General features: G+C 41.7%; 1 protein-coding gene across 1 annotated transcript in view; it reads left to right on the top strand.

Annotated features, from left to right (window-relative positions):
- LOC121004187 (membrane primary amine oxidase-like) overlaps positions 1-11,454 on the top strand; it is a 28,601-nt gene extending 17,147 nt beyond the window's left edge. Inside the window, exon 4 of the mRNA XM_040436333.1 lies at positions 10,987-11,454. Within this exon, the coding sequence (XP_040292267.1) occupies positions 10,987-11,271 (285 nt within the window). The 3' untranslated portion in view covers positions 11,272-11,454. The remainder of the gene's footprint in view (positions 1-10,986) is intronic.
- Positions 11,455-14,319: the final 2,865 nt, after the last annotated feature.

The following is a 14,319-nucleotide window of genomic DNA, read 5'->3' as shown; positions in this document are numbered from 1 at the left end:
TTCTAAGATAACCCAAACCCGAACCTTGTACACCAAACTTGAAACACAAGTTCACTCATTCCTACTCCCTGGTAATCGGTGGTGTGCACTGCATGGTCCACCTGCCGGGCTCTGTCCTTGTCGGTAAACCAACCTCGGAATCTACTATTCTGACTTTCAGCCAAGTCTGTGCCCTACTTTGTGGCTAACAAAGCCAGAGCCCCTGGAACCTACTCATTCAGCAGCTTAGCTTGCATTGCCTCACACAGCACACATCAAACTCTCTCCCCTGGGTCCTGGCATCCTCCAGATTGCTGTATACATCACACACAGCTCCCTCTCCTGGCTTAGGGGTAACCCTGCAGCATTACAGTTAGATGACATTATCTCCTATCCACAGGATAGGAGATATTATTAGATCGGTAGGGATCTGACTGCTGGGATCTTGACGATCATGCAGGCCCCATACTCCCAAATTTAATGGAGCAGCAGGTTGAGCACATGTAATGCAGCTCCAATAATTTCTACTGGACTGCTGGAGATAGCCAAGCTCTTCTACTCAGCTGTCTCAGAGAATGAGCGGCAGCATGTATGCTGCATGCAGTTGGACTCTCAACAAACTAATAGTTTACCAGTATGCTATGGATAGACAACAAGCTAATCTAACTGGAATATTCCTTTAAAGAGGACCTTTCACCTCTCCTGACATGCCTGTTTTAATAGCTACATACATTACCCATGTAATAACAATTCTGGAACATCTATTCTTATGGCTCTATGTTGTGCCATTCTTTTATTATTTCTACAAGAAGTTATGAATAAATAGCTATTACCCTTCAGTAAGGGTACAGAGGGGTGGTAACCAGATGGGGAGTGTCCCTGCAGTCTGAAAATGGCAGCACTGATTGGATAGAGGTTACCTCCCCCCTGTACCCTTACTGAAGGTAATAGCAATTCAATAATAACTTCTAGTAAAAAATAATAAAGGAATTGCACAACATAGAGCCATAAGAATAAAGGCTCCAGAATTGGTATTATATGTGTTTTCTTGTCTTTTACTAATTAAAATCATTCATAATATATATTTTTTTTTATAATATCTTTTTATTAAGTTTGTGAGAATCAATACATTGTCAATCAAATTACACATGTCAAGCAATTTGGAGTCATTACATTTTCCTCCATACAGCATTGCATTACATCAATCAGAGTATAATAAAGATCAGTTAAATAATACATCTGGAATCTCATTTTCTTTTTTCTCCCCCCCCCACCTCCCCCCTCCCCATAAATCAGACTTTCACATTAACTGACGAACCTCCTGGTCTCCACCCCCCTCCCCCCACCAACTTAAGTAAATCTGTTATCCCAGATATCTTTCAAGGAAACTCTATTCGCAATAAAGGTGGCTCCGCGTGGGCAGACATTACGGACATGGTAGGTTAACTTCCCCTTTCTGACAGTAGTTACACTTGGCCTCCTAACGAGTCTGGAAATAACGGCCGAGTTTTATCTGGATACTCTCAATGGGCCTAGATCCCCTTTCAGATCTTCTTTTAGATACCAAGTTGTCAATCTGAATGGACTCATTATTTTCATGTATTCTGAACACGGAACGTATGCCAAAACAAATCTTTTCCATGTTTGAAACAAGCGCTGTCCAAGCGTTTCTTTGCAATTAAGCGCTTCCAACCATTCCAGGTGGAATAGGTTGCGCATTTGGGCTACCACCATAACTTGCGTAGGGACTTCAGTTGATAGCCATAGCTGCAACAAACATCTTTTAGCTACCATGAATAGCTTATGGCCTACCAGAGGTACTTTAGAAAACTCACCTCATTTTTTTCTCTGAGGCCTGGTTAACTGTTTGATTTACCACATCGCAATGCAGTATTGCCACTGATGGCGTGATTGCCGCACGTATTGTACTAATCCTACCCAACATCTGGCTAATTTCCTCCCAGTATCTGTTTAATTTCACACATTTCCATAAACCATGGTATAAATCTGTCTTAGGGGTGCCACATTTAGGGCATGCGGTAATTCTGCCTGGGTTGGCTGGGGAACTAGGAATATCGAACCCATAAATAGCATGATGCAGAATTTTTATGTGGGTTTCCCTCCACTTTTCATTTATTATGGCCTTACGCATTGCTGATATTCCTGACCAGACCGTCTCATGTATCTCCGGTATCTCCAATTTTTCACCCCATCTTTTAAATATTCCCTTAGGATCTTTAGCTCTCCACCTGTCTCTCAGCACGTGGTGTAACAGTGACAATGACCTCTTTGTTTTGACACTTAGAAACCAGTCAAAGTCATTGGATCTCCATTCCCTTGATAGGTCTCTAGATAAGTTCCTACAATAACTTTTAACTTGGGAATATGGCATGAATGAGGAATTTCCTAATGCTAATTTACTTTTTAATTCCTGCCAGGTCGCCCATCTCCCCTCAGATTCATGGAACATATCACCTAGTTTATTTATCCCCTTGAGGGCCCATTCTCTAAAAAATACACTATCTCTGCCTGGAAGGAAAGATGGGTTTCGACGTAAAGGGAGGTGTTTAGATATCTGGTATGGGAGATGAAAATGAGTTCTGAGGATCTTCCAGGCTATTGTTGTATCCCTTACTACTAGAGAGGACTTGATGTGTGTAGGCAAATTGGGTCTTTTTGCATGCAACAGAGCAACCAGGTCCCAGGGCCGTACCAACTCCCGCTCCAGGACCGGGTTAGAATATTGACTTGTGCCATTCACCCAGTCCAGGATGTGCCTGCTTATACAAGTCAAGTTATAGCCTCTGATGTCCGGAAAGTTCAAGCCTCCCTCCTCCTTCCTTAGTTTTAACTTATCCAGAGAAATTCTGGGCCTTTTTCCCTGCCAGATAAAACGGGTAAATCTACTTTCCAGTAATTGAATATCTGCATGGCGAATAAGTAACGGGATAGTCTGGAGTGGCTAAAGAAGCTTGGACATACTCATCATCTTAATGAGGTGACATCTACCAACCAGGTTTAATGGCAATCCCTGCCACCTATCTAGCTCTTGCACTATCTTTGCTATGAGAGGGGGATAGTTTAGGGTGTATAAAGAGTGTGGGTCTCTGCCAATGCTTATGCCCAAATACTTGATACATCCTTGTGCTTTAGATATGCTCAGATGTTTAGGTATCTGATACCCCCCCTCCCCCCCCGTATCTGTCTGAGATATAGCTGGCAGCTCACATTTTGATGCATTCAGTCTGTATCCTGAATAAGATCCGAAGTGGTTCAGAGCATGAAAAATTTGCTCTATATGTTTATTTGGGTTGGCTATGAATAGCATTATATCGTCTGCGAATAATGCGACCTTTAGTTGCCTGGTGCCTACCCTAATCCCTTCATATAAATCTGAGTGGCTTAAAAATCGAGCTAAAGGTTCTATGGAAAGGTTAAACAACAGGGGCGATAGGGGGCACCCCTGACGTGTCCCCTTTTGGAGATAAAAGGGTTTGGATAAGAAACCCGGGGTAGAGATACGTGCCCTAGGGAGTTTATACAATTGTGTAAGGAATATCCTAAAGGTACCTGAGAATCCCATCTTATCCAGCACTGCCTACAGCCATGCCCACCTCACATTATCAAAGGCTTTCTCAGCATCTAAGGTGAGCATGGCTGGAGCCTCCCCAGGTCGCGGTTGATGACGAACCCAGTCCAGGACCGTCAATCCAGTACGGATATTTGTTACCGCTGAACGGCCCTGCACAAACCCCACCTGTTCTTTACCTATGAGTGAAGGTAATATGGTCGCTAAACGGTCCGCAAAAATTTTGGAAAGTATCTTGGTATCCACATTTATAAGTGAAATCGGTCTGTATGACCCTGGTAGTAGGAGGTCTTTACCTGGTTTGGGAAGTAATTTGATATAGGAGATATTCTCCTTGTCTGAGGATGCTTTACCATTAAGTACTTCATTGTACCATTTTAATAGGACCGGGGATATCTGACCTAACAGTGCTTTGTAGTATTCCCCGGGATAACCATCCGGGCCAGGTGTTATAGAATTGCCTAACTTTTTGATGACTGCTTGAAGTTCTTCAGGTCCTATTTCCCTATTAAGATATTGCAGTTGTTCCGCGCTGAGACCAGGTAATTTAACTTTATCCAAGAGGGAATCTGCAAGATCAGGTTTAGTATCATCTTGATATAGTTTCTCATAGTATTTACCTAACATTGCGTTTATCTTGGAAGGGTCAGTGACAACACGTCCTTTCTTTTCTTTAAGTCCAGATATGAACTGAGGGGCTCGCCTGCCCTTTGCAAGATTCGCCATTAGGCGACCGGATTTATTCCCAAATTTATGCAATGTGGCTGTTAGATTTGTATTATTTAGTAACTCCCTTTTCTTTTCATTGGCCTCAAAAGCTCCCCTGGCTTCCAGCCATTTCTGTCTATTAAGGACGGTGGGATTACTCCTATACTTCTGACAAGAGCTTCGTACTAGCTGGCTCGTTTGCTCAAATCTTGATTGAGTTCGTTTCCGAAACCCAAACACGTAACTCATAATTTTACCCCGGATGACCGCTTTGGAGGCGTTCCACAACAACTCCGGTGAATCTGCATGCTCCTGGTTATCACCAGAGTACTCCTCCCACCATGCTATCAATTTATTGGTAAAGTCTTCGCTCGCTATCAAATTTGTGGGGAATCTCCATAGAAAGTTGGGACCCTTGGGGTATGTATCTCTTATCTGTATCCAAACTGGGGAGTGATCTGATATCACCAAGTCGCCAATATCAGCCTTTTCCACCCTTCTCATCAAATCAGGGCTAATCAGAGTATAATCAATACGCGACCATGAATCCTGCGGATGAGAATAAAAGGAGTAAGATCTATCATCAGGGTGTAATTGGCGCCATGGATCTACCAAACCCACCCCTTCCATTATCCTACCCAATGCTCTATCATGTTTGTTCGTAACTGCCTTTGGGGAGCTTCCACGCTGCCTGTCTTCCTCGTCTCTTACCACTGAATTGAAATCTCCCCCCACTATTTTATTCGTGCAGGGATCATATATTAGTTTGGTTTCTAGATCTCTCCTTCCACCTTTCTTTCCCCTTACTTCTTGGAGCTTCCTTTTTTCTGAGCTGCCAGGACCATCCCACCCCTCACCTTTCTATGATTGCTATTACAGCATAGCACATCCCCTACCCCGTGATGGTAACAGCCTGTACAACCCCATTCAGTGCTAAAACTAAGCACATTGGAAACATGTTAGCACCAGTAATAATAGTAATAATAGTAATAATAACTTCGCCCTCTGCTTTGTACCTATCAACCGTATTTGGGCAAGCATAACATTTCAAACAACCACATCATGCTAAATTAGAGTCCTTAGCTGACACGAGATATACGGCCTCTTCCAGGGGGTTTCTCTCCTCCTCTGCGGTCTCGTTCTCTCCGGGGCGAATATTTCACATCAGGACTGCTTGGTCTCCCCCTTTGCTTAAATCTCCCCCCACCTCGGTCAGCCAGATCTCGTACGTCTTCCTCGGTCAGTAGGTCTTGCAAAGACTCCGCCGCAACGGAGGGGTCACCGAATACAGCAGAAGATCCATCCGGCATGGCCACTCTCAGGGTAGCCGGGTATTGTAATTGAAACTTGATTTGCCGGCGGTACAAAGCCGAACAAAGTCCGCTGAACTCCCTCCTTTGCTTTGCTACTAGAGCAGAGTAGTCTGCAAATAGCAATATGGTCTGTCCCTTGATCTTCAAGGGGCCTCTCCTGGTTCTGTAGGCCCTAAGTATCGCCTCCTTATCACAGTAGTCCAGGTACCGCATGATGACTGGTCGAGGCCTCTGCTGCAAGTTACTGTTGGTCCGGTTAGGAGAACCATGTAGGTCCGGTGGCGGCCCGACCCGGTGTGCACGTTCAACCTTGTGTTTGCCATCTAGCCCTAGGGCCCGTGGTAGATCAATTTCACAGATCTCCTTAAGGGTGTGCGCCTTCACCCACTCAGGTAGTCCCAGAAGCCTCAAGTTGTTCCGCCTGGAACGGTTCTCTAAGTCCTCAAGACGATCTCTCAAAATGATATTATGGTTCTGCAACTCCTGGATAGCTTGGTTGGATTTGGAGTTCTCCTCCTCTAGCGAGGTACATCTCTGCTCTAGATCTACTAGGCATGTTTCGTGCTGCGCCACCGTCTCATGTAGCTGCTGTAGGGACATCGCCAGCGTTTTAGAGAGTGTCTCCTTTATATCTGGCGCCAAATGCCTGGCTACTTCTATGGCCAGCGATTTATAATTTATTGTGGCCAGATCCGATGAGTCATCGGGCTGCGAATTTGGTAGGGCATCAATGACGCTTTCAACTGCGCTCGACGGGGATACAGGGTTCAGGCCTTCCATCTTGTCAGGTATGCTGGTGTCGGCCTGTGCAGCGCCGCTACGTACTTGTTTTTTGCCACTCCGGAGCTTTCCATGGACCTCGTATCAGGACGGTATGGAGAGGTCAGGGTATTGTCCCGACCCTCGCTCTGCCGGTATATAGTGTCCGGAGCTCGTTGTAGGTGAGGGATGGTCGGAGCTCACTCACTCCGCGTCCTCCATCTCAGCGCCGGAACCGGAAGTCCCCCATAATATTTTTTCCAGTTTTTATTTTAGAAATCTTGATTTTTTTTAATGTTATTTTCTGTACATGATTATGGAGACAGCCATCTTGCTTGAGCTACTGTTAATAGAAATATACTCTACAGCAGCCACATGGACAGCAGGAACCTGTAGATTGGGGCAGCGTTCTAGACATGCTCTTTGAATTATGCAAAGATCATTGTGCGGGGAAGGGGAGAAAGTGTATTGTGACTAGAATGAGCGAATTTTGCTTCGATCCGAATTTATTTGCGGTGAATCGCATTAAAAAAGGCTATTTCCTGGCTGCAGAGAGCCTTTATAGTGGTGTAGAACACTGTGCCTTGCAGTAACACGCATAGGAAATCTGCTGTGGTAGTGAAATAATACTGTGAGTCAGTATGACATGCAGATGACAGGCGTTGCTTTTAGAATCACTGCACACTTCACTTATTTGGGCAATCACGGGGCCAAAACTGACCAAATACCGTAACTCAAGTATGAACTCAGCCTTACAGGTCGATGTTAGTGCCAAGAAGCTCACTTCTTTTACACTGTCGTCAGCTGATTCCACATAGATGTCTACAGAACCTGTTCTAGTAAATGCTTATACAAGTAGAGACCCCCGACAGAGTGGAGAGGGTGTCAGCAGTAAGTTTGTGTTGATGTCACTGATTATTTTGCCCTTCCTCTGATCCGTCAGAACAATGACCTCCACAAAGCATCTGCTTTCACTCGGTCAGCATTTGGTCAGTAATCCATCAGTATTGCTAATGCAAAAAAAACAGGAGTGGATCCAAAACAGAGATTAGTCAACCATTCAAGAACCGCTGGGTTGCTGGTCAAGACACGACCGTTAGATGACACCAGGACTCCTGCGACTCCTTCTGCCACACCCCCTTAATCTTATGCGACCTGTGCCTGCACCAGAAACATTTAGGCCTCTGCCACTCGGCCTGGCACTTCTCTGTCTGACATAATGTTAGATCAAATAAATAAATAGAAAAGAAATGTAAAAAGTCAGTAATTTTCTCACTTCACCACACAATGGCTAATAAGCCCTTTTTTTTCACACTAATACACATAAAAAAGGGCTTAAGAACATATAACTGCACAGCTGAACGGCAAATAAATTTTTATTTTGCCACTAATACACGCCACAAAAGGTTTTAGAACATAAAATTGCACCGCTGAACGGCAAATATATTTTTCTTTTGCCACTAATACACTCCACAAAAGGCTTTAGAACAGATAACTGCACCGCTGAACGGCAAATATATATTTCTTTTGCCACTAATACATGCCACAAAAGGCTTTAGAACATATAACTGCACTGCTGAAAGGCAAATATATTTTTCTTTTGCCACTAATACATGCCACAGAAGGCTTTAGAACATATAACTGCACCACTGAACAGCAAATATATTTTTCTTTTGCTACTAATACACGCAAAATAGAACTTTAGAACATATAACTGCACTGCTAAAGGGCAAATATATTTTTATTTTGCTACTTTTACACGACATAAAGGGCTTTAGAACATATAACTGCACAGCTGAACGGCACATATATTTTACTTTTGCCACTAATACACGCCACCAAAGGCTTTAGAACATATTACTGCACCGCTGAACGGCAAATATATTTTACTTTTGCCACTTATACACGCCACAGAAAGCTTTAGAACATATAACTGCACCGCTGAACGGCAAACATATTTTTCTTTTGCAACTAATACAAGCAAAACAGGGCTTTAGAACATATAACTGCACCGCTGAAGGGCAAATATATTTTATTTTGCCACTAAAATACGCCACAAAAGGTTTTAGAACATATGACTTCACCGCTGAATGGCAAATATATTTTTCTTTTGCCACTAATACACATCTCAAAAGGCTTTAGAACATATAACTGCACCGCTGAATGGCAAATATATTTTACTTTTGCCACTAATACACGCCACAAAAGGCTTTAGAGCATATAAATGCACAGGTGAACGGCAAATATATTTTTCTTTTGCTACTAATACACGCCACAAAAGGCTTTAGAACAGATAACTGCACTGCTGAAAGCAAATATATTTTTCTTTTGCCACTAATAAACGCCACAGAAGGCTTTAGAACATATAACTGCACCGCTAAACGGCAAATATATTTTAATTTTGCCACTAATACACGCTACAAAAGGCATTAGCACATATAACTGCACCGCTAAATGGCAAACATATTTTTCTTTTGCCACTAATACATGCCACAAAAAGCTTTAGAACATATAACTGCATCGCTGAACTGCAAATATATTTTACTTTTGCCACTTATACACGCCACAGAACGCATTAGAACATATAACTGCACCGCTGAACGGCAAACATATTTTTCTTTTGCAACTAATACACGCAAAACAGGGCTTTAGAACATATAACTGCACCGCTGAAGGGCAAATATATTTTTATTTTGCCACTAAAATACGCCACAAAAGGTTTTAGAACATATGACTTCACCGCTGAACGGCAAATATATTTTTCTTTTGCCACTAATACACGCCACAGAAGGCTTTAGAACACATAACTGCACCACTGAACGGCAAATATATTTTTCTTTTGCTACTAATACATGCAAAACAGGGCTTTAGAACATATAACTGCACTGGAGAACGGCAAATATATTTTACTTTTGCCACTAATACACGCCACAAAAGGCATTAGAAGATATAACTGCACCGCTGAACGGCAAATATATTTTTCTTTTGCTACTAATACATGCAAAACAGAGCTTTAGAACATATAACTGCAACGCTGAAGGGCAATATATTTTTCTTTTGCCACTAATACACGCCACAAAAGTTTTAGAAAATATAACTGCACTGCTGAACGGCAAATATATTTTACTTTTGCCACTAATACACACCACAAAGGCATTAGAACATATAACTGCACCTCTGAACGCCAAATATAGTTTTCTTTTGCCACTATTACACAACAAAAAGGGCTTTAGAACATATAACTGCACCGCTAAATGGCAAATATATTTTTCTTTTGCCACTAATACACAACAAAAAGTGCTGTCATTTTAGCACTTCACCACACAATGGCTAATAAGCCCTTTTTTTCCCACTAATACAAGCCCAAAAATGCTTTAGAACTGCACCACACAAGGGAAAATAAGACGTAGAAATATTTCCTTGTAATAAACCCTGGTAATGGCTGTAACACCCCAATAACAAGAACGGTTTTCTGGAATTACAGAGCTGTATCATGGCAATTTGGGTCCCCAGTCAGTGCAGCAAGGTGTAATAGGATTGTTCCTATTACCCAGGCTGTAACCTCCCCTACTGAAGCCTGTTCTACATAAATTCTGTGGAATGATTCCTCCCTATCCTTTCCCTACACCTTGAATAATCTTTCCCTGCACTTGTAAATGTTTTTTTTAGCACAATGAAGTTTTTTCTAGCACTCTCCCTAACGTCTGCTGACATCTCTCCCTGCACTAAGTGCACTGGAAAATGGCTGAATCCAAGATGGCTGAGGCTATTTATAGGGCTGTGACATCACAGGGCTGGCTGGCTGCTGATTGGCTGCATGCATGGCATTATGGGTGATCCCGCCTTCCCAGAGTTCCTTGCTCCATGTCCTAATACGTGCAGCAGCTATTTTAGGAACAAATGTGATTCGTTACCACGAAGTGTGAGGAAATTCGGATTCGATGCGAATCAAATTTTTCCTGAAATTCAGATCGAATTCCACTTCGTCAACTTTGATTTGCTCATCTCTAGTTGTAACCATCACCAGTTGTGAATGGTGGATCTTACGTTATCTAAAGTGTCTAATTTTCAGCAATCATTTCAATGAGAGTTTACCTGCATTACACCGATACAGCCATTAAACAGTGGAAGTAACTTTTTGCTTCTGGATTTGTTCACAGTTTAGTTTCCACTGCCAATAGTTACCTGAAATGGCTGATTATTGGGGGGCTTGTTTTCATCAATATAGGTTATCAATATCAAAAAAGCTGGAATACACCCTTAATGTGTATGCTCACTTTTACAATAATTGTTTAGTGCTCTAAACAAACAAATTAAACAACTTTGCAAATACTTTGCAAATCAGTCCTTTTGTGTGTACAGCTTTTTTGCAGATCTATGTGTCTTCATGGTTATATAGCAAATAATTAAAATAAATGGAAGGGAGTATAACTGCAGGATCCGACTACAAAGGATTTATTTGTATTCTGTAATCATGAAAATACCTTGGTCAGCATAGGAGCTGTTGACACCAAATTACCTACATTGCTAGTATAACCCTTTTTTTAAAAAAAATGTAACTTACATATATCCTGAAATACTTCTTTTGAGTAAAAGAAACATATATATTTGAAATCCAACCTGTCTCTTTTCCCTTAGGACTTGGTTGCTTGGATCACAGTTGGGTTCCTTCATATTCCACATTCTGAGGACCTTCCAAACACAGCCACTCCAGGCAATGCTGTGGGATTTTTTCTCAGGCCCTACAATTATTTTGACATAGATCCTTCGGTGAATTCCCCAGATGGAGTTTATTTCAAGAGTGAACAGGACTATGGGTCTTGTGAAGTGAACCAGCTTGCCTGCTTATCTAAAACTGCATCCTGTTCACCCAACATTCCTCCTTTCACCTATGAAGGCTTTAAATATCTGGTGAATTTATAATGAAAGTTCTTACTTATATCTTATATAACTTATATCTTATATAACTTAACTTATATAACTTACAGGTCAAACTCGACAAATTAGAATATCATGCAAAGTTCATTTATTTCAGTAATGCAACTTAAAAGGTGAAACTAATATATGAGATAGACTCATTACATGCAAAGTGAGATATTTCAAGCCTTTATTTGTTATAATTTGGATGATTATGGCTTACAGCTTATGAAACCCCAAAGTCACAATTTTGAGGTACCCTTTGGTCAGGGGATATGGATTAATTAGCTGACTAGAGTGTGACACTTTGAGCCTAGAATATTGAACCTTTTCACAAAATTCTAATTTTAAGCTGCATTAATTTGCATTACTGAAATAAATGGACTTTTGCACGATATTCTAATTTTTCGAGTTTCACCTGTATATAAGATGAGCAGATCATCCTGGCAATCCCCTGCTCATCAGCGGAGGAAACTGCTGCTATTACATGCAGTGATCTTGCGACATTTACTCGTCCCTATACACCATCATTGTTTGCCGGCAGCAGACCATGATTAGACATCACAATGTGTGCCCGGCATACAATGATTTTTAAACTTGCTGAAAGATTTTAATTGCACGATTAATGAGCCAGATCATCGCTAACAAGCTTTCATACAAAAGCTTATTAGCGATGATCTACAAGATATCTGCCCGTCTAATGTAAGCTTGAATGGGTTGTCTCACTTCAGCAAATGGTTATGCTTGCACACTTCTGGAAAAAGTGCTGGCCTATGCTCACTCCCATGGTCCCAGCCACCAGAGAGGTTGGTGCTTTTTCCTATAGTGTGCAAGCACGGCCACCGCTGTTGGATTACAGGGTGATCATAACTCCTGGAAGCAAGCAGTGTATGGATGTGATGGAAAAATTAATGAAGCCACCAAAAGAGACAATATGGACAATCACAATAGATTAGTAAGTGCCTTGTATTAACTTTCTCTACATGATAAATGCCATTTGCTGAAGGGAGACAACCTCTTTAAGTAGTATCTCTAATGTCTTAGTACAGACAATCATATTTTAGTACAGTTTCATAATCTATGTTTTTTGTGTAATGACAACTTTTGAAGGAAGTGTCATAATCATCAAGTTCTAGAATCGTCCATCAAAACAGATTTTTAATTAAAATAGTGTTTGGTAGTAAAACCCGTTAATATCTTGGGTTTTATTTATTAATATACTATGTTTGACACTTTTGAGAGCTCACCTTCAACAGAAGAAACAAATGTTCTAGTGATCCCAAAATGAGGTTAGGTCACTCTGATGGATAAAGGACTTACAAAGACTGCTAACCAGCCAGCATTACAGTATTTCCTTAATAGCACCATGCAGTGTGCACAGAGAATAAATGGTGGCGCACACAGTCCCTATGGCTCCACAGCACAGAGCTGTAAGCATGCTGTTTGCTATTCTATGATGCATCCATACAGCACAATATTTCAGATATATTCTCCTCTAGAAGCATATGGTCTCTATATACCTCATCTGTACAAAATCAGAAACAAATGCTTAAGTATTAATAAGAATTCTGTATTTTGTATGAAATGAATGCAAAACTATCTCATGTATCATGGTTCGTCCACATAACAATAAAATCAGGCATTAATAAAAGATATTATCGACATTTTACTTCTTGTTGATTTTGTTTCTCCAATAATTTCTACATCGTCTGATCTAGAGAATGAATGTTCATCCATTGGAAATGGTAATGGACAATGGGGGTCATTTATTAAAGGGCTTCTGTCACTCCACTAAAGTCATATATTTTTTTTGGCTATTTATAATCCCTATACTGCGATATATCAATACATAATGTTATTAATCATTTTGGTTCAGTAGTTAATAAAAAAAATTGACTTTTATCATATGCAAATTACCTGTCTACCAGCAAGTAGGGCGGCTACTTCCTGGTAGCAGCCGCATCCTCCTTTCATAATGACGCCCCCTCCTCATGTTGATTGACAGGGCCAGTGAATGCGCTCGTTCTCTGGCTGGCCCTGTCTGCATTCAAAATCTGGCGCCTGCGCCGTATCTGTCTTCAGTCGGCGCAGGCGCACTGAGGGGAGGATGCTCGCTCGGCCGCTCCATCCTCAATGCGCCTGAGCCGGGTGTAGATGTGACATCATCGGCGCAGGAGTATTGAGGAAGGAGCGGCCGAGCGAGCATCCTCCTCTCAGTGCGCCTGCGCCGACTGAAGACCGGTACGGTGAAGGCGCGAGATTTAAAACGCAGACAGGGCCAGTCAGAGGATGAGCGCATTCGCTGGCCCTGTTAATCAACATGAGGAGGGGGTGTCATCATGAAAGGAGGATGCGGCTGCTACCAGCAAGTAGCCGCCCTACTTGCTGGTAGACAGGTAATTTGCATATGATAAAAGTCTGTTTTTATTATTAACTACTCAATCAAAATGATTAATAACATCATGTATTGATATATCGCAGTATAGGGATTATAAGTAGCCAAAAAAAAAATATGACTTTAGTGGAGTGACAGAAGGCCTTTAAGACTGGCATTTTAGACACCGGTCTTCATATCCCCTATAGCTGGCGCTGACCTCTACATAACTTCATTCAGACCATTTTCTACGCCTAAAACTCGTGTAGAAAATTGCAAATGAGACGGGCCCCTTCCCCACCAACGCCACGCCCGCTTTTTTAGACCTGGCGTAAGCTGGGAAAAGTCTTAGATTGCTGCGAAAAGGACCTCTGCGCCAGAAATACTCTCAATATAGGCGTGCTTCTGATTAGTAAATGACGCCCAATATGTATAGTAAAATATTGTAATGAATATGTTTCTCCTCAGTTGCTGATCAACATGGTGTAAGCCTATGTACAGTGTATCCACACAGCTCGGCTTCATTGGTAACTGATTATTAAGGTTAAAAAGTGTATAAGATATGACTACAGTGAATATATGGTTTTTATTATGGTGGTAATTGCTAGTGATATAGTTCTCACCATAAGACATCACTGGTGACTGGTGAAGACCATGTGAAGAAAGCCCAAGAGCCACAC

The sequence above is a fragment of the Bufo bufo genome, chromosome 6, assembly GCF_905171765.1.
Source record: "Bufo bufo chromosome 6, aBufBuf1.1, whole genome shotgun sequence".
In the NCBI taxonomy this organism is placed as follows: domain Eukaryota; kingdom Metazoa; phylum Chordata; class Amphibia; order Anura; family Bufonidae; genus Bufo; species Bufo bufo.
Note: the sequence above shows the minus strand (reverse complement) of the source record. Positions and strands in the feature narration are given on the sequence as shown.